This window comes from Notamacropus eugenii, chromosome 1 (genome assembly GCF_028372415.1).
Source record: "Notamacropus eugenii isolate mMacEug1 chromosome 1, mMacEug1.pri_v2, whole genome shotgun sequence".
Taxonomy (NCBI): Eukaryota; Metazoa; Chordata; class Mammalia; order Diprotodontia; family Macropodidae; genus Notamacropus; species Notamacropus eugenii.
Genome location: NC_092872.1, coordinates 494,846,295 through 494,868,354, shown reverse-complemented (window position 1 = coordinate 494,868,354; position 22,060 = coordinate 494,846,295). Strand labels below are relative to the sequence as shown.

General features: G+C 36.7%; 1 protein-coding gene across 22 annotated transcripts in view; it reads right to left on the bottom strand.

Annotated features, from left to right (window-relative positions):
- EHMT1 (euchromatic histone lysine methyltransferase 1) overlaps positions 1–22,060 on the bottom strand; it is a 300,206-nt gene that overhangs the window by 171,733 nt on the left and 106,413 nt on the right. For 19 of the 22 annotated variants that reach the window (XM_072633192.1, XM_072633195.1, XM_072633191.1 and 16 more), the window contains one exon: positions 8,464–8,551. In XM_072633192.1, coding sequence (XP_072489293.1) covers positions 8,464–8,551 — 88 coding nt within the window. Of the gene's footprint in view, positions 1–6,354; positions 6,528–8,463; positions 8,552–16,709; positions 17,518–22,060 lie in introns of those variants that run through there. The other 3 variants (XM_072633193.1, XM_072633196.1, XM_072633209.1) reach the window with 3 other exon arrangements.

The following is a 22,060-nucleotide window of genomic DNA, read 5'->3' as shown; positions in this document are numbered from 1 at the left end:
AACAGGAAATACAGATAATTCCAAAAATAGTGAATAAATAAGAAATCACTTATTGGCTTTGGAATGTATTATTGTACTAGCATTTTACCATAGTTGTATATAAAACACTAGTAATTCAATAACCTCTTTTATAAAAATGACATCAGAATGTAAAAAACATTCTTCACTATCATCCTCCAGTATTTCCTCTTCTATACTAGTCTCAGAAGAAGAGATGGTCATCATCCTTGCCACAGACAAACCCTATACTTATGCCCTTAATCACATTCTATCTCCACTCATCTGACAACTTGCCCTTCAACTGTCCTCACCCCACTAGTCTCCAGTCTTTTGATCCAGTGGCTCTTTTTCTAGTGCCTACACATATATACAAATCTACCTCTTCATTTACTAAACAATATTTTGGTCTTTCAACTCCTTCCCCTCTTCTCCCACACTATTATGTTATACTTTTCTTCCCTTTCACACAAACTCCTACAAAAACCTGCCTATACTCATTGATTCTACAGCCTCATTTCCCTCTCACTTACAAACTCTGCTGCCGAACTGAAAGTGACTTCTCCAAGGTTATACCAATAATCTCTTTTTTTAAAATGCTTTTCAGCATTTTTTTAAAATTTTATCTTTGTTTCCAAATATGTCATCCCCTTACACTACCTAATAAACCCATCCCTCATCACAAAAAATAAAACAAGAGAAGGGAGAAAACGTAGTTCAATAACAACCACTGTGTCAACTTAGTCTTTCAGTATAAACAATAATAGTGTCCAATCTCTTCTAAGGAAAGAAAGTGCATTTTTTTCATCTCTTTTACCAGGACAATATAAGTCATTATAATTACACAGTGTTAAGTTTCATTATTTTTGTCACTGCTTTGTCCATGTACCAATTTAGACTACAATTTCTTAATTACTAAGTCCTGTGGCTTTTTCTCAAGCCTCACTTTCTTGACCTTTTCACAATTATTTGAGACTGTTTAACCATACCTAATCCTCCTGAATACAAGTTCTCCTTCCTGGCTTTTTATGACATCCCCCTCTCCACTCACAAGCCACTTAGCCTAACTGGACAGCAGTTTCTTCATCTAAAAAAGGGAAGGTTTGGCCTTATAGCTTATTAGGCCCGTTCAGGAAGAGGAGGATAAATGAAGGAAAAAGAAAAGCTAATGATTAACAAAAGAGAATAGGACTACTAAATTCTTATTTTTCTCCAGTTTTCTCTGACAAGAGAAATAACTTTTTACCTAACATAAGGATGTGACGATAAAAGTGTACCTAACTGCCCTGTGACATTTCAGTTACCTTACCCAAAAAAACTTTGAATACTGAACAAAGTGATGGATGGCATGTACCTTTCACTTTCAGTGATCTCTGAAATATCATGGAACATGGGAGGTGCTAAAGGATTATAGAAAAGTAAATAATACTTCCACCTCCAAACAAGTACATAGTACAGAACTATAAATAATAAGAGGAGACTTGACTTCAATTCTTGGCAAAAATTCTAAGATAAATTATTAAACAAATGGGTCTGAAGAGAAGGCAGTGACCATTAAGAGTAAGCATAGACCGATGAAGAACAACAGGTCATACTATACAATCCTATTTTCTTTTGACAGGGCTGCTAAACTAGAAGATCATTAAATATATTCATGTTATTGTTGAAAACAAGATGGAGAGATATGGAAAAGGACAAGATTTGGAACTGATTACATGGGTTAACCCAAAAAGAAATCAATGGATTGATGTCAAAATAGAAGAGGAAGTTAAGTCTACCACATATCTGCCCTTGGCCTGGTAATGATGAATTTTTTTTTTTAATATCAATAACTTAAAGGTTTAACTGGTATGTTTACTGAATCAGGAATAACTATAACAGGATCCAAAAAGATATCAAAGTCTTTCCCTCATTCCTGGAACTCTTTCCCTCCCCATCTCTGCTTCCTTCAAGTCAAAGCTAACAACCCGTCTTCATCAAGAAGCCTTTCCTATCTTCCTTATCTTAGTGACTTCCATCTGAGATTATCTCCAAATTATCCTCTGTCTGCATGTGACTGTATGAGTGTGTGTGTATCTAGTTCATACGTAGCTGTCTGTATGCTGGGTTCCTCATTAGACTATTCTTTCTTTGAGGGGGCAAGGACTGTTTTTTACCCTTTCTGCATCCCAAATTCTTAGCCCAGTGCTTGGCTCATAGTAGACATTTAATACTTGCTAACTAGAATTTTGGAGCAAATCTAAAATTGAAATTTAAAAAAAGTCAAGTTTTACATTTGGATTAAAAAAATTAACCTCACAAGCAGGAACAAGAGCTTGACTATTAAAGATGGGTATATGTATCTGTGTGTCTGTGTGTCTGTATCTATGTCTGTTAGTGGAATGCAAATTCAATGTGAGTCAACAAAATGATATGGTAGACCAAAAGGTTAAGGCAATCAAGACTATAATGATAGTTCTACTGTACTCTGGACAGGCAACATCTGGAGTACTGTGCTCAAATCTATGCATAACATTTTAGGAAGGACATAGATGAGACAGAAAGTATAACCAGGATGATCAAAATCATTTCATATCCTAATCATACAATCTCATCGATGGAAGGTAATAGAATGTTTATCTGTGAGGTACTGTCCTATATTTCTCCTCTTTCTCTTGGCCAAATTCCTAAAAAAAACTGTCAATACTTGTTGCTCCCTCTTCCTTTCATTTCACTCATTCATCAACACTGTGCTATCTACTTTCCAACACAATCACTCAACTAAAATTGTTCTCCCCCAAATCACCAACAATCTCTTTTCTCTCTTTGGTCTCTTAGCTGTAAACGTCTCCACCGACTGACTACTTTCTCCTCCTGGATAATCTCTCCCCTTTAGGTTTTTCTAGTCCTACTTGTTTCTCTTTCCTACCTTTCTAACTGCTCCTCTGCAATCTCCACTGCTATCACCAACAACATCACAGTTCCTTACTGCAAAGAAGGCTTTGTCCTAGGCATTCTTCTCCCATCGCACTCAACCAATAACTCCATGAACTCCCAAAATTTTAATTACTACCTCTAGGCTGATCACACTGAAGTTCACATACCCAACCTGAGTCTCTCCCCTAAGTTTCAACCCTACATTATCAACTATCTGTTGAACATTTTAAACTGGATCTTCCAGAGATATCTCCAGACATCAAAATATTCAAAACGTAACTTATAAAATTGACCCATCTATCAAATTTCTCTATTTCTGCTAAAGCACCACCATTCTTTTAGTCTTTTATGTTCATAATCCTGGTGTTACCCAAGAGCCCTAAGTTTATGTATCTAATCAGTTGCCAAATCTTGCCTTTTCTATCATCACCATTTTTTTCTTTGCATCTGACTCCTTCTCTCTACTGCACAACCACTGTCCTAATGCAAGCTCTCATCGCTTCTCACTTCAGTTAATATAGTGATTAATTGCCAAGAATGGCTTTTTTCCCTTCATTTCTTTACTTTTTGTTACAAGAGATAGCTGGTTAACATCACACCTATCAGACTGGCTAACATGACAAAACAGAAAGATGATAAATGTTGGAGAAGAGAGTTGGAACACTAATTCATTGTTGGTGGAGCTATGAGTTGATCCAACCATTCTGGAGAACAATTTGGAACTATGCCCAAAGGGCTACAAAAATGTGCATACCCTTTGACCAGCAGTATCACTTCTGGGACTCTATCCCAAAGAGATCATAGAAATGGGAAAGGATCCCACATGTAGAAAAATATTTATAGCAGCTCTCTTTGTGGTGGCCAAAAACTGGAAATCAAGGGATGCCCATCAACTGGGGAATGGCTGAACAAATTGTGGTATATGAATGTAATAGAATACTATTTTGTTATGAGAAACGATGAACAGGAAGACTTCAAAGAAGCCTGGAAAGACTTATAAGAACTGATGTTGAGTGAAAGGAGTAGAACCAGCAGAACTTTGTACACAGCAACAACCACAGTGTGTGAGGAATTTTTCTGGTAGACTTAGTACTTCACTGAAATGCATGGACTTAAAAAATTTCCAATGGACTCGAGGCAAAACACCTTCCAGATCCAGAGAAAGAACTATGGAAATGGATTGCAGACAGAAACAGACCATTTTCTTTCGTATTATGTTATGTTTTGTTCGTTTTATGGTTTCCCTCATTCATTTTAATTCTTCTATGCAACATGCATTTAGGAATGTATGTGTAGAACCTATTTAAGACTGTCTCAGGGAAGGAGGGGGCAATAAGTGGGAGGGAGTGGAAAAAAATCTAAACTATATGGAAGTGATTATTGAACACTGAAAACAAATAAAATAATTGAATTTTAAAAAAAGAGATACTTGAGAGGAAATGTGAGGGATGTGGAAATAAAACAAAGCTACTACAAATATTTATAAAAGAAATTATTGGTAAACTTGCAGAAATCAGTTTCTGTCCAGCAAATAGATTGTGAAGGATTGAGAAGTGGGTGGGAGGGAAGGATATGGTGGCAAACACATAAAGACAGGTTTTTCTAGGAGTCTGGCTATGAAAAAAGAGGAAAGAATTAGGTAATAAGTATGGGGATGGGGGAAGGGGAAAATGATAGGCTTAAATGCTATGGAAATGATGAGGCAGATTTGGGCATGTCTGAGGGAAGCTGATTTCAGTAATCTTTCTCTATCCCGTCAGACAGTTTCCCAAGCTGACATCAGGATATGCTCTTCTTTTTGTTATACTATTGATGTAAGACTAAAATATGAACACTCGGATCCATAGCATTCTATGTTCTTTTAGAATATATAGATTTGTAATTTTTAAATTATGATTTGGTTGCCCTTGAGTTATTAGTTTTGCTACTGGCTACTTTGTGCCTTAGTTTCTGTATCCGTTACACTGTTCAAGTAATAAGTGCATCCTTCAAGTCTTTTGTCCCCTAAGCAATGTTAAAGATTTAGCTGAACAATGTATATAAAATATGCTAAACTTGCTAGAGAAAGGTACTCTTTAACTATGTTAGGAGCATTGCTGTATTCTGACTAGTATCAGTATCCCATTTATATCATTTTCAAATCTAGACTAAGATTTGTCCGAAGACATTTTTTATTTTGATCATTCCTTACCATAAATCATTGTTATCAATCAGCCAACAAACATTTGCCAAGTCATACAAATCTGACTCTTTGCTACCTCATTTGAGATTTTCTTGGCAAAGAAACTGAAGCTGTTTGCAATTTCCTTCTCCATCTCATTTTACAGATGAGGAAACTGAGGCAAACTGGGTTATGTGATTTGCTCAGGGTCACACAGAGAATGTCTAAGGCCAGATTTGCACTCAAGTCTTCCTGATTCCAGGGTCAGTACTGTATCCACTATACCGCATAGGTGCTTTAGGAGGACTGTCATCCTAGTAGTGTCATTCTACACTAGTATCAGTGTCCCATTGATGTCACTTTTAAATCTAGTCTAAAAGTTGTCCATAGATATTTTGTATTTTGATCATTATTGGCCATAAATTATTCCCATCAATCCACAAATATTTACTAAATAGCAAGCATACAAAATTTTTAAAAAGAAACAATTCTTATTCTCAAAAACCTAACATTCTATCAGATGAGACAACAAGTACCTATATAAGTAAAAATAGAATTGACAGAAAATAATTATAAGGTAGCTACAGAAAGAAGAACACAAGTAATTAGAGGGGGGCATGATAGACTTTGCATAGAAGGGTCTTGAAGGAAGAAGGAGATTCTGAGACACAGCAAGGAGGAAATTTATCCCACCATGGAGGAAAGGCATTGTACAGACATGAGATGGAGTTCCTTGTGTGAACAACAGAGAGAAGGCCAGTGTTGTGTGTGTTCATCCTTCGTTGCCGAAGAAGACCATGCCATCAGAGAAATGATAACATGACTTGCACTTGACTTTGTTTTTGAATGAAGGAGGGCTGTGCAGGTCACCAGTCTCACTTCTCCTCCAGAGCTACTGAATCCAGTGACCAGATATTCATTAGGATGACTGGAGATGACCCAGGATGAGGCAATTGGGGTTAAATGACTTGCCCAAGGTCACCAAACTAGTGAGTGTCAAGTGTCTGAGGTGAGATTTGAACTCAGGTCCTCCTGACTGGTGCTCTATCCACTGTACCACCTAGCTGCCCCTATATTGGATTGTTGACTACAGAAAGGTGAATAGTATATAATAAAACTGGAGAGGTTGGAGTCAGGTTGTAAAATGCATTAAAAGCCAAAAAGAGGAGTTTCTAGGAGCTGGGATCAACTTGAGGCAAGAAGACCAATTAGGAGCTTGCTGCAGTAGACTAGGATAGAGGTATCTAGATTTCAGCAAAGCTTTTGATAAAATGACTTACACTATTCCTGAGGAGAAGATGGAGAGATGTGACACTCATGAATTAGAAACTGGTTATATGATTAACATGAAAGAATAATCATGAATGGTTCAATGGCAAGTTCGCAAGAAATTTTAAATGGAATGGTCCAGGGATCTGCGCTTAGACTTCTGCTTTAATATTTTATCAATCACCTGGAAAAAAAGAATAGAAGGCATATTCATCAAATGGGCAGATGGCGCAAAGGAAGAGCCATCACACTGGATGACAGTCAGGATCCAAAAATATCTTTAAAGCCGAGAAACTGAACTAATAAGATAAAATTCAATTAGGAGAAATGTAAAGGTATAGTATTATATATTTTGATCTTGAAAAACCTTACACTTTAGTTCAATACCTTCATTTTCCAAGTGAGTCCAACACCTTAATTTTCCAAAAGAGGAAACTGAAGCCCACAAAAATTAAGATCCAAGATCCGGTGGATAAGTTGGATTTGAACCTAAGTCCTCTTACTTTAATTCCACGTTCTTTAAAAGAATCATTTTCACAAGTATAAGTGAGACATGGTAAGGCAGCCACTTTTGTGAAAAATATCTAAACACTTTTGTGAACTGAAAGTTCAGTTAGTGAGTCAGAAGTGCAATGTGACAGACAAAAACATTAATGTGATCTTGGGTTGCATTTAGAGACACAGCTTTCATGAGTAAGGAGGTCCTAGTCCTTCAGTACTGTGCCTAGGTCAGACCTCATCTGTAGTACTGTGGTCAGTTTTAGACAGAATAGTTTAAAAAAGATACTGATGAATTGAAGGACATTAAGTCCATATTATGTCGGGATCAATTGAAGGAACTAAGGATGTTTAGCCTGGAGAAAAGAAGATTTAGTGGGAACATGATACCTAACCAAGCACTTGAAGGGATGTCATGTCAGGAAGAGAGCAGAATTGTCCTCTGTGGCCCAAAAATGTAGGACCAGAAGCAATGGGTGTAGGTTACACAGAAGCCATTTAAGGAACAATGCCACTCGTAAAAATTCCCAACAATTAGGACTGTCTAAAAGTAGAAACAATTGGCTAAAAAGATGGTGAGTTTCCTTCTCCTTCAAAGTCTTCAAGCAGATGTTAGATGACCACTTGCCAGATGTTATAAATGGGAGTCCTTTCATGTGCTTTAAGTTCAGGCTAGATGACTACCAAGATTCCTTCCAACTCTCAAAATGTAGTGTGATCCTGTGTAAGTCAGACAGTGAAGACCCACCTCACTTTCTTCCTCTGTAAGATGGTGAAAAAAATCCATGCACAACCACACACAGGCTAATTCTGAGGAAAGCACTTTCCAAACGTAAAAGTTTATAAGAGAAATAATAATGCAGAGGCATGAAGATACGATTTTGCAAGCTGTCTTGAAAAAACATTTTGTAAAGTACTTGATGATTAACTGATTATAAGCAAATTACAAGAAATATCAATGAAGATGTGTCAGATTAAAAAAAGAGTATATTAAAATAACACGGACTACTAATGACCAAAGAAACTTAGGGATACAGCTAATTCACTGATTGTTAAATGTTAGATTCTCATATACAAAGAAAAGTAAGTTCAAAGTCTCTGTGAAAAATAAAGTTTTGGTGATCAGGCAGATTAAATAATTTAACACTAAGGTCAAAAAAAGTCATCCTCTTAGTCAAAGGGATGCAAAAAGACAATGAATCTAGATAACCTATAGTACCATATTTTAGTAAACAGTAAGATAAACAAGACCAAAAACTGTCTTTGAGGCTAAGAGCCTTTTTTGATTCCTTACTCAATTCATTCCATGACCCTACATACGTACCTTACACATAATTTCTGCACAGTTCAAAGAAAAATTAAAGAAAAAAATGCAGTAAAACCATTTATATAAAAATATTATTTCTTTTTCTAATTCCCATCTCATAAGCAGTAACTCATAACATATATAGAATACAACAAGCACCACTGAACACCCATTCAAGAAACGATTAAACTCTTTTATATATTAAAAGAACCCTGAAGGTTAAAACAATCAAAGCTTTCAGTGCTTATTTACCAATGTCAAATTTACGGACCCAAAAAATGGCCGTAAAGGTTTTAACCGAAAATACGGTACTTACCTTCTTCTTTATTGTTTGTGATATCTTTCAGCAGTTCAGTCTTCATACAGGTATCCTTCTTATTCTCTCCCTTACTCAACACTGCTTGCTACAAGGAAATAGAATAACCAAAATTGATTAAAACATGCAGTACCAGTAAACAATTCTAGCAAACACTTGAATTCCTAATTTAAATAGAAGCACAAATTCAAAATTAATCCTTTTGTTCCAAAACTACTTGCCAGAGCTAAAAACATTAAATAAAAATATTTCCAAAGTAGTCTACCCTAACTTTCTATATTATGTGTGTTTGAAATATGTTTATAACGTCAAAAGTAGATAGAGAGCTGGCCTCAGAATTAGGAAAGCTTGAGTTCAAATCCTGTGACATATACTACTCAAGTCTGACTATGTCATCTCCCTACTCAGTAAACTCCAAGGTTCCCTATGACTTTCTGGAAAAAATAAAAAATCCTGTTTGGTATTCAAAGCCCTTCATAAACTGTCTCCCCACCACCCAACCTTTCCAGTCTTCTCATACCTTATATCCACCACCCCCTCTCCTTGTACTTTTCGATCCAGTGACACTGGCCTCCTTCTTAGTCTAAGAATCCATCTCCAGATTCCTGTCATTTTCACTGGCTATGTCTGCATACCTAAAATGCTCTCCCTCCTCATCTCCTCCTCCTGAGTTCTCTGACTTTCTTCAAGTCCCAGCTAAAATTCCAGCTTCTAGAGGAAGCTTTTCCAAATCACTCTTAAGCCTAAATCCTAAATAAAAAATTCTAAAATGCACTTCCCTCTGCTGATTCTTTCCAATTTATCCTGTTTGTCTGTATATAGCTGTTTGCATATTGAGTCTACCTTTTGCCTTTCTCTGTTCTCCCAAGGCTTAATCAAGCACAGTGGCTGGCATATAGGCATTAAATAAATGTTTAGTAATGGACCAACTGAACTGTGTGATGCTAGGCAAGTCACTTGACCTGACAGTGCTCTTGGACCAGAACTGTCAAACAGGCAGTCCAAGACCTACAAAACTCTAGATTAAAATATAACTGAGAACTGTTTAACAAAATAAGTAAAAATACAACACACAATGTTAATAGGTGGTTTTTTAAATCATTAGGTAACCTGCAGGGACCCGTGTGTATAGTTTAGTGGCCCTTTTTCTATGTGTTTGACACCACTATTTGAGCCAGCTTTAAAAAATGTAAGTTGCAAAACAACTGTTGATCTGCACTGGTAGAATAAGTTTCCCCTTTGAGAGTTCCCTGTACCACTGAAATCACAGGTATGGGCCCAACAGCCATCATTACCAGCAATACATACCACCACCAAAATCCCAAAGATATTTCCCTGTTGATGAAGAGCATAGCCCACAAAACTTCTTACAAATCTTTTTCAAACAAACACACAACAAAGGTACATTTCAAGTCCATGTAGTCAGTCAGCCGCATCAAGAAAATCAAATTAACAATATTTATTGAATATCTACTATCTCCACTATGGGGAGACACAAAGTAACAAAATAACCTGGCCTCTGCCCTCATAAAGCTCTCTTATTGTGACAATTATACACAGGGACAGTGATAAGGACAGGAACTAGACCTGTGATTTCACCACTACAGGGAACTCCTGGATCAGAAAATCTCCCTCTACAATAGAGGCTGGAACCTTATCTGAAACTTAAATAGTCTTAAAGCACTTCCTAGAGAACTAAGAAGTTCAGTAACAAGGTCACAAAATTAGCATGTGTGTTAGAAGCAGGACTTGAACCTAGAAATTCCTGGTTCCTAGGCCAACTCTGTATTATATCACACTCCTCCAAAATAATACATAAACATAGGAGAAGATAAACAATAGAAGAGAATATAGTTCAATAGTTTTCAAATAACCTTTAACAACCTCTTCAAGTAGGTGGTAGAAGTATTATTATCCCTACTAATACCAAATGAAGCAACCTCCCTTCTTCTTAATATCAATGCAGTGGTGTTGCATAGCTTTCAGTCAAGGAAGTGTCCACAGTATCCTAAGAATTAAAGTACTAAGTCATTAAAAGTACAATAAAGAGGCAGATAGCAGGGTTGAATAGGCTGCTGAATATAGTCAAAGAAGAAATATTTTCATAGAGCCAGAAACATAAGGATATCATCAGAGAGACACAGAATTAGGAAATAGATCAATGAACTAACAAGAAGGATGAATAACTATGAAGAGTCAATATATTGCACTGGCATCCATGAATGCCAAGGTCACATAGAAGAGCTGGAATCAGAACCCAGATCTTCTTACTCCAAATCTACCACTCTTGCCCACTGTGTTCTTCTATAAACCTGAATCATATCTCTGGCTCTGGGACCAAATTCCCAAATTTCTAAACTTAAAGTTAAGGTCCCTAATGGGAAGCCTACCTTTAGTATTTCTATCTAGGATATTTCCTTCTGCATCTCATGTCCATAGTACATAAGTTTCTAGATGCAAAAATTACTGATCTTGAGTTACCTGAGTTTTTTATAGAGTAGATTTCACATATAGCACTTTCCTTCTACTATCTCCTCAAAGCATAAATTCCCCTTGTCCTAGCTCCCCTTTGTCTGCAGATATGGCCTTTGTACCTGAAAAGCCTCAAACACACAATTTCAAAGGGCTGCAGAAACACTAAACACCATCTAATTGATATTTCAGAACAGAGTTTACACACCTGGGCTTGACTTACTGAAGCTAGGAATCCCCAACTACTTTAGGAAAGTATTTAGGATAGTATTTCCATTTTTCCTTAGAAAAGGTTTTCTATATGATTTAGAAATCACTGTTTGATAAATAGTCCCCACTTCATGGATTTTTGATATGCTCAATTTATGAACGCTCTCTACCTATTCAAAATGCAGAGCATCCTTGCCTTCTTGTCTTCTCAGATTCCTGTCAATTTCCTTCCATAAATCCTCCACAGAGGAGCTACCAAATATGTCATAGACTTTAATCTGGACTTTAGGAATATCAGAGTGTGATACCTGTCAAAAATAGTGTCAACAAATGGATGCTATATGCCATTTAAAAGGACAGATCATGTTATCATGACCACTTAAAAGAACATAAGAACATAAAGGCCTGGCAAAGTCCCTTGGTCAGAAGTTACTGGTCTGTGTAATACCTAACTTTAAAACCCAACCAATATGCAACTGGCTATATAACCAGAAATAGGCAGAATGAAGGTCAGGATAGTTAGACAAGAATCCCAGAGGAGGATGGTCTAAGAGATTATCAGTTTGATTACAATAGAATCCACCTTACATGAGCCATGAGCAGTACTATCTTGTATTACTAGATTTTCCAAAGCTATTAAAGAAGTCAATGGTTTTTCAATATCTATAGATGGTATCCTTATGCGCTGCTGTAGATTTTCCAAACCTTAGTAAATGTTTTAGAGATTCAAAGGCCAGCCTCCTCAATGTTCTTAATAACAGAAACCTAATGAACCTTCAAAATTCTTCATGAGTTAACTCCAACTCAAAGCCTTTCATAATTCTCCCAGCAGTTAAAATCCTTAAAATTACCATGTGTTTGCTTATCTATACACCTTGCTGTATTTCCTCCCAGAAGAATGTAAGCTCCTTCAGGACAGGGAGAGATTTCTTTCTGTTTTTTGTAGCCTTGCACAGAAAAAGTACTTAATAAATATTGGTTAAATTAAATCATCCTTGGCTGTGTTCCTCATACCACACTAAGGAAACTTTCTGTTAACAAACTAGTTTTAATGTCAATCATATGAAGACAGTTTCCTTGATTGTTTAAATACTAAGTCAGCAGAGAAAAAGCAAGTACTTCCAAACTGAAAGGATTTCAATGATGAACCATGGTGAGAAAGAGTCTACCTCGGTTCCAGCCTACAGAGCGACTTGTCGCCAGAAGTCTGCTTACCAGGAGATCAATTCTTCAGCCACACAGACACATAAAACAGAAAAAAAATTTGCAGAGAAAATCCCAGCCTCTACTGGTGGACAGGATGTCCTCCAACTGACATTCCCTGTACCAGTGCATTAAAAAAGGAACCCAGGAGGCAAAGGTGAAAGCATTCCAAGTATCAAGAATAGCCAATAAAAAAAGTCAGAACATGGAATATCATGTGCAAGTAACAACACAGTGTGACTTAATAACAAGAAGGCCAATGTCACGGGATCACACAATTCAAGAAGGGGAGTAACTGGAAAAGTTGGAGGGGGTCAGGTTGTGAAGAATTTAAAAGAGTACACAAAGTTCATATTTTTGCCATGGCCCAGATTACGTACACTGATAGGGAAGAATGGGCGTCATCCTAGAAAGGAAGATAAAATTTCGTAAGATTTCTTCTATACCTGAGTAAATTTGTGGCCCTTAGCTCCCTAACGGGTCCAATCAAGTTCAAATGGAAATGGAAAATGTTTAAGAAAATTAATAAAAATATAATTTAACACAGATAATATTAATTTGAAGTTTTCTAAATCATTATGCAGCTACAAAATCCATTTCTATTTGAGTTTGACATAACCACTCTATATTATCCAAGTTAGGGTTTTTTTAAGAAAGCCACTTAGAAGAAAGGGGTTCAGTCGAAGCAACTGGTCTCTTGTCAGGCAGTTGGAGAAAAGAATCTTATTCAAAGGAGAAAGGGAAAAACAATCACTGAACAATTGAAGCTAAATGAAGTATGTGGTTCTCCCTAAAGATGAAACCTGGACACTGAAAAGGAAGCAGCTGCTTGTCCTCTGACGAATGATAATGTGGATCCAGAGGTGCCATCTAGTGACACATCACCCAATTAAGGGTCAGAAGAGGATGGCAGTGCTGATTAGTCACTACATCCTTAAGAGTTTCTGAAATAGTTATTTTTCAACCTGAAAATAACAAGAAAAGTCTCCTGTCATCTACTAACATCTCCAAGACATGATGGAAAACGTTAATTCGTCAAAACTGATGACCACAACCCATGCTCTGTTTATGTGAACACTAATGATACTGTCAAAAGAAATTTATAAAGCAATATTAAGAATGATGAAATCTTGGAAAGAAACTGAAGAAATATGAAACATACATTAGGTTTTAAACCCTATGGCTGAATCTAGGCTTCAAAAGAAAAAGGAATGGGTGAGAAGTAAACATCTGGTAAACATGTCTAAGAAGGAAATTTGAATTTCTGGATAAGAGTTGAAAATATATGAAGGAAAGATAATTTGAGCCCAGAATGGAGTATACCCAAAGAGGGCTGGTAAAAATTAAAAAGAACAGAGGGAAAGAAAGAGAGAAGGAAAGAATCTGTCTCACATATCTACCAATTACATAATATAGAATATAACCTATAGTACAGGAAGAATAGGAGAGATGCCTAGAAATAGTGTGTATGGAGGAGAATAATGATAGGCTACAGCAAGGTTATAAAGAGCTTTGAATGTCATGCCAAAGAGTTTATATCTGATCATAGAAGTAATAGTCACTGGAGTTTACTGAGAGATCAGAAATGTGCTTTAGGAAAATCACTTTTGATAGTTACATAGAAGACAGACTGGAGAGAGACTGAAGGCATATACACTAAACAGACTACTGTAACTGTCAAGGCAAGATATGAGGGTCCTGTAATAGGGGCTATATGAATATAAAGAACAGGTAAAGAAATTCTGTGGCAGTAAAAATGATAAGATTTGACAATTCACTGGCTAAAAGTAAGAATGAGAAGTCAAGGATGAGAGGCTGCAAGACTGGGTAACAAAAAGGATGGTGGTACTCTCAACAGATAAAGGAAAGTTTGGAAAAGGACAGGTTTAGACAGAAAAATAATGAGTTGTTTAGGACATACTGAATTTGAGATGTCTTTGAGACATTCAGTTTAAAACATCTAATAAGAAAATAGTATATTTATAGGTGTATATCTGTATATACACATGTGTGCGTGCACACACACACACACACACACACGTATATATGTGTGAAGCCTGAGAAGAAGAGTCTAATTAATATATGACCTAGATAAGGAATAAACCTAGGTCAAGTTAATTGTTGTAGGACAATAGAGGCAGATGGCAACTATAGCCCTGATGTTTCAAAGAGCTAAAGAATAAACATACTGAGTGATTAAAAGAAAAATACCTGTCTATCCCTGATGATTCCAGGAAAAAGCCACGAAGTATAAATGCAAGTAGATCCAGAGCTCCAAAAATTTCAATGTATGTAGTATAGTTTATGAATATACTGCATCTTTCTCTCTCAACATTAACAGAGCCCCAGATGCAGCAAGTCTCCTGTGACTGGTTAAAGCTTTTAGCTTCCACAATATATTAATGAAACTTCAGTCACAAGTTCAATCTCCACACAAGCCAATAGCCTTTACTGTTTCACAGCCCCAGAAAGTACACCTAAGAATGGTCAACCATCTTGTATAAGTATTACATGGGAAGTTGGCAGGGCGTGGGAGAGGGGGTCTGTGTGAAGAGATGGGATTAGAAAAATATTAAATATTATCATAGAAAAATTCAAAAAGCATAACGTAATAATAATGGATCAAAAATGCCCTCTATATAGTGAAAATGCTATAGTGCAGGCCAGAATAAAACGCTAATTTCTATAAGTTAAATGGCTAGATGAACTCCAAGGAAGAGTATAAATTTCTGCTGTATTTAAATTTTCTTGTATGAAATAGGGTTTGAACAAAGTGGGCCATCAGCTAGAATCTTTAAGTTATTTTGCCATATGAAGACTTCCAAATAAAGCACTTTCTTCCATGACCTGAAAGTGAGTTATCCTGACTATTTCCTAAGACATTACATGGAGTTTTTATTGGCAAAGATCTCCAGGCCTTTTTTCTTTCCTTCATAATATTAACATATTCTTCTAGAAAGAGGAGAAAACACCAATACAAACTTCTCCAAATTCTAATGTAAATCTAATTTAAAATATTACTTATCAAAACCTGAAAATCTACAAAAGTTGGGGTAGTAGGTCCAAAACTCTTAACTCAAGTTAAACTTATCAAGGAACACATATTTCACCTTAAATAACAACTACCTATTTCAGCCATGTGAGTCTCAGTAGTATTTCTTTCTCCCTGAAATAAAGATACTGTCTAGCTATATGCTCTTGAAACCTGCCAAAGAGAAGCTCCTTTTCCAACCATACTAGCTCCAAATAAAGTTTCCTACTAGTGCTAATACAAGACACAAGCAGTAGGCACTCAATGTAAGTTTACTGATTTTTTTTTAATTATCTAGTACCCTAGGTATTTCTTATCCCATCATTCAGCAGTCTGAAAGGTAGTTTCAAATGTCGCTACTAAATATTTTTCTTTCATTTAAAAATGTAATTACACGTGTTTATTACACCTCCCAAGTTCCTCTAAATAACTCTTCATAAAGGCATTTATCATAAAACTAGGGCCTAGGTAGGGTCTCTGACTCTTCCAATGTTGATGTTACACAAACTCCTTCACATTCAACATAAATTTTGTTCTAATCTCAAATCTTTTAACTCTTTATATACAGTGTCACTTTCATGCAGCTAATATAGCCATTTTCCTAAGTTCTTTGAGTCACAATAAATTTTAGTACCATCACTCATAAATAATATATTTCCTTCTTGAAGGGTAAGAGCAGGTCTAAAAGACAGAAAGCTTTGCTTATATAGTCTACTCAACAAAGACAAACTTGGGACATATAATGCTGGATTTTCAAATGGTAAAAGCACCAAAACGTCAGTAAAAGACAAAAAGACTGCTTTTGGTTATCCCCCTAAAATAACCAGATTAGTTACCAAACAAAACATTTTTACAAGGTTTTTCTGGAAGCTTTTTCCAATGCCTATCCAATGTCTATCCCTGAACCAACTCAAAATGGCAATCATTAGCATTAAAGAGAACAATCACAACTCCCACATTGTATCAATTTGATATATTTATGTCCTGTGAAAAGAAAAATCAATCATTGGGTCAGTGATCATGGAAGAAGCAATACCAACATTTGAAATCCACCTCCCAGTAAAGCTACCACAAAAAAAGGGCAGTCTTCCCTTTACTGGCCTATCAGAAGTAAGCTCCATCCACTTCAGGGAAAAAATACTTTCCAACATGAAGACAGTATTCACAGAGTTCTACAGAACACACACAGCCACATACACACAGCCACATATACACTTTTCCCTCCTCCAAAATAGTCAAGTTTTTTAACTGTTCAACCATTTAGCCCAGTCATCCAGCACACAATTTCACCTAAAACTTGTTAGTAGCAACTTTGTAGAAGTGCCAATACCTCCATTTTTTCCCCTTAAATTCAAAGCAAACTTCCCTTTTTGCTCACACTCCACCATGCCCCAATCTGTCGTCTCCTGATTGGCAGAGAAATTTTATACCCTCCCTCTTAGCAAAGCAATGTCGGCTTCAACAGCAGCCCCAACAAAAGCCAACTGCCAAGCATAGGCTGCTTCAAAATAAAAGTCCCAATCGCTCTCCTTTTCCTGTAGTCGTCAATCTCCATACCACTGCCTACAACAAAATGATTTCTAATCTTTATCACTATATCGATATCACAAAAATTATGTACTGCAAACAAAATAAATCATTATGTCCTTCTTTCTTCCAGGAAAACCTTGGAGATAATGAAGGAAACTGATGCTTCCTTCTCTTGCAAAGCCTTCTAAAGGCCAGTTTTAATGAATGGGAAAATTCAAGGACTAAAGACACACAAGGATACAGGGGCAATCTCTCTTCTCTTCTTTTTTAAAGTAAAAACATAATTTCCAAAGCTCAAGATACATAACCAAGGGGGTGGGAAGGGTGGATGTGAGGAGACTAATGGCTACAGAGCATTTCCAATTGTAGAACTCAAACGCGTCTAGGTAGGGTTTTCTAAATGGAGACAATTCCTCAGCCCAAGGAAGCATTTTCACACCTTCTCTGTGAATTGGAAAAGGGAATCTCATAAGTAGCTAGGATTTAAAGCAAAGGAGGCTGATTCTAGGCAAGAAAATAAAACAATTCAATAGCAAAATGATATACAGTAAATACTAGTTCATTCTTCTTACCTCCAGAAAGGAATTAATCATAAACACCATTCAAAAGATAAGAAAAAAAATATGATCTTATTTGTCACAGGACAAGCCCAGAAACAAGTGTGCTTTCAGACAATGGTCCAAAAGAGTTAAGAAAAAAACCCCTTAAACAAAAATCTAATGTAGCAGGGAAAGGGTCAATATGAGGGAGAAAGAAAGGGGGGAGGGGAGAGGGAAAGGGGGTGGGGGTGGAGTTGAAGACTTCTCTTTCCTTCCATTAACCATAAAATATATTTAAAAGGGTTGTTTGGGTTTTGTTTTTTTAAACCTGGTCTTTCCTTTAACATTCAGAGATCTTCAAAGATACATCAGTCTAAAAAAGAGAAATGAGTGACAAAAGGATTACTGGTCTAGCGAAAGAAAGCTTCCAGTAATATTTATATTTACATCTATCCCCTACCCACCCTTTTCCACTGTTACCCTCCATTCAAATAATCTCCCCTCTAAATCCCTACTAAGTCTTAAGATACTGGGCCTGAGCTAAGGAATGAAACTCTACTTCAGGAGCAACACTGTGGAGTACATCAACAATACAGTACTTCACATAATGTGAAAAGCATCAGCTTTTCCAGATAGTAGAAAGTCAAATATGAGAGGAGAAGCAAACCATTCAGTAAGTGGCATACAAAGAACTAATGCAGCCATTTATTTCTGCAAAGAACAGCAACCAATAAAACACTACCCCCTTCCTTTCTCCTTTTTGCCAGTGAGTTAGTTGTTTAGGAACCAAATGGTGGCAAAGGAAGTCAAGTTGCCAACTTTTATCCTTTCTTGGGGAGCAAATGCATCTTACAACCTACCTGTACTCTGAGGTAGTGTATCCCAATTCAAAATCCTGTTCACCAAAGGGCAAACTACTTCCTAGAAAGACTGACAATCATGTTCATTTTTTAGCTTAATAAAACAAATAAAACAAGATGATGTCTTGTTCAAAAAGTTTATGCTGAGATCAAGTTAATCAATAAAAAGGCTAAGGCTTACTGTTCCAAAAGAAAGCTACCTGATTTCAAGGAGTTACTATCATTTTCTGGTTATTAAAATCCTCCTCCCAAAATCTTTCAAAAGAGTTATAAGAGTTACAAGCATTTGAAAGTCCCCAAACGGAGAAGTATATGCATAAGATTATAGGAGACTTTTAATAATAGATCTAATTTATGACCATCATCTTGATTTACAGAATTAGGATTTTGTAGATCCTCCATTTCCTCAGTACAGACAAAGACTGAAGTTGACAGAGGCAGCATTATTTAGGCACTTTCACTATCTTTCTCAAAAAAGGATAGCATAACAAAAGCAAGAGTCAAATTCTACATGGCAATCAGTGCTATACACCCAAGCTCAACTTTCTCTCATCCATATCAAGCAATCAATTCTTGAAGTTTCTGAATAGGATATTTTAATACTTTGAATAGGAATTGAGAATAAAATGTGTTAAGACAGGTAACTGAAGCAAAGCAATATATGCAAACAAATTTAGAACAGAAAGCATGCCTGCATTCCAGTTCTCATCCAAATACTTGCTTTAGTTCTTTTGGTTAAAAGATCCACATTATGACAATTCCAGAAAAACAGCTCCTCCAGATTTTTCTCCTCTTTACCCTCAGTTCATCAGGACACACTCAAGGGAATACAGGAGTTGACTTCATTTCCAACTTCAAAAGCCAGGTTGCCATAAAGGGAAAGTGCCTTCCCTCTCAATGCCTAGAATTTCTTGGAATTTCCAGGCCTTCCTTTATTTATAGGCCCTCTTAAATACAAAATCTCAAGTCAAAAGACAGGGAGAAGGAAAAGAAGGGGTAAAATGAGGACGTCAAGCAGCAGCAATGAAGCCTCTTACAAAATGAAGAAAAGTGTGGGGGAGGAGGGGAGATGACTAATGAGAGGGGGGAAGAAGAAGAATCCTCTTATAAATTGAAGTAGAAACACCACCCCCCCATGCTAAGGCACTATTCTTCTGAAATATGTTCAAAGCAAGACATTCTCTTTAGTGCCTATCGTCCTTTAAAAAAAAAAAAAAGGGAAATCCTCAGAACCTTTAAGCCATGGACAAGGATTTAGTCCCTGAAGTATTGTTCCTGCTCTGTCATTAGAATACTGTAGCCAGGTCTTTCAATCCCAAGAATTGCACTGAATTAGATCATCTTTCTCTTATCACCTCCCCCTACAGGCTGTTCTGAGCATGCTCAGCTCAGCTTTGCACTGCCATTTCATAACTGCATTGTTTACAGACACACAGTGACCTGCCATTTTTTGACAGTAAAATAGAAGCTAGTATTTGCAACACTAATGTTTCTCACAGTCACAGTTAATATAATACAGGCCTGTTCAAACCAAGTTCTTTCTTTATAAGGCCACACTGAATATAGCCTTACAATAAAAAATTCAAAATCAAGAAAATAATTAAAATCCTGATGGGCAAATTCTGCTGCTGAGAATGAAATGGAAGGTTGTTTTATGTTAAAACCTAACCATGAAATAACCAAGTTTCACAAAAGGTAGCAATAAACCAATTCTTGGGGGACCCACAGGGAAAGGAAGATATGGTATTCACCATTTGTATTTTCCTGGGCAGGTCAGCCAGTTCAAACAGGTCAACTAGTTCAGATGTCATCTACAGATCCTCTATTTCAGCTTTGATATTTTTCTAAAATGTTGTTTACAACAAGAGTCTGATGGAAGGGGGGGGGGGGTATGTCAAAGAGAAGTCACTATTCAGGTCTTACCAATTTTTCCTTAAATGCAAATTGAAAGGTTTAGATATATAAAGAAATCAGAAAGCCTAAGCAGTAAAAATTCTCAAGAATGATAAACATTCTGTAATAATACCAAGCTCCTAGAAAGAAACACCTACAATTTGCTGCCTCTACTACCTAACCACTCATTCTCTATCCCCTGCAATTGCTTCCCATCCCTCAAATGAAACTGCTCCATCCAAGGTTAATAGCCATCTTTTAACTTCTTGATCCAAAAGCCTTTTCTCAGTCTTCCTCCTTGTCTTCTAGGATGATTTTCATACTCCTCTTCCTAGGTACTCTGTCTTCCCTTGGCTTCTCTGATTCTCCAGGTTATCTTCCTTTCTATTCCTTTTCTCAGTTCCATTACTGGATAGCTTATCATCCATGTCTTTCTTAGCCCAGGGCTCATCCTGGCTGCTTTTCTTTCTCTATGCTCTCTGAGATTATCCAAGCTCCCATGGGTACAAATGTCACACATGAAGAGGACTCCCAAATCAATCCATTTATCTATCTATCTATCTATCTATCTATCTTATCTATATATTGATCCAACACTAATGTCTCCTGAAAAACAAATACTTATCTCTTCAATAGTCTGATAACTACTTCTAGAAGTCATGTAGGCATCTCAAAAAAAAATATTTCTGGAAATGCAGTCAATAGACAAGTTCAAATCTGGACTATCACTACTACCTATGGGGTTTCAGGTAAGTCACTTAACCTTACCATACCTCATTTCCTCATCTGTAAATTGAAGGTTTTGGACTAGATGACCTCTAAATTCTCCAACTCTAAATCTATGATCCTACATCCAAAAGAAAGAACTTATTATCTTTTCTTACCCCAAACCTTTCACAGAAATTTCATATTTCTGGTGAGGGCACCTGGATTCATAAACTCAGTCACTCTTGACTCTCCTGCTACTTTCATATTCAATCTTGCTAACTGTGGCTCGAGAACATCTTTCATATCTGTGTCCTTATCTCCATTCATATGGTCAGCACACACCCTGATCCATGACCTCTCACCTACAGAGAGAGAGAGAGAGAGAGAGAGAGAGAGAGAGAGAGAGAGAGAGTGTGTGTGTGTGTGTGTGTGTGTGTGTGTGTGTGTGAAGTTCCAAAAACAGTCTCCCTATCTCACCATTTCATTCCCATGCCCCTAAATTCAATGCTTACAAGATAAAATACAAATTCCTTAACCAAGCACTTACGGCTCTCCATAATTAATTCACACTTACCCTTCCAACCTTATATTATACTACTCCATTTTGTGAATTCTACATATTCTAGTGAAAAAAGACAAATTCTCTGACCTCATTTCTATACATTCATACAAAATTTTCCAAATGCCTGAAATGTATGACTCCTTCATCCCTGACTCTAAGGTTAGCTGAGGAGCTACCTTCTCTGCGAAGCCTTCCTTAACAGCATCCCCTGCCCCCACAAGGAATTACACTCCCTTCTCCCTTGAATATAAGATGCTCAAGGATAGAAAGCATTTCCTTTTAGAAAAAAAACACCTTGCATGTAGTTCGTGAATCAGTATTTTTCGACTCTTTGCTGTATTGGGTTATAATCTGGCTAAAACTTTCAATTGAACCATGTTTCTCTGTCTGCTGCATACACATTACAGGATGTAGCCACACTTCAAGTAGGGTAAATCTGGATTCAAAGTGCTTAATGCATTAAAAATCTCCAAATATACTATTTATAGGAAGCAGATGTAGAGCTAAAATGGACATCAAAGGACTCCTAGTACAACCCAGTTTCCACATGTGAAAACTAAAGCCCCAAAAGGTTTAAGTGACTTGCCCA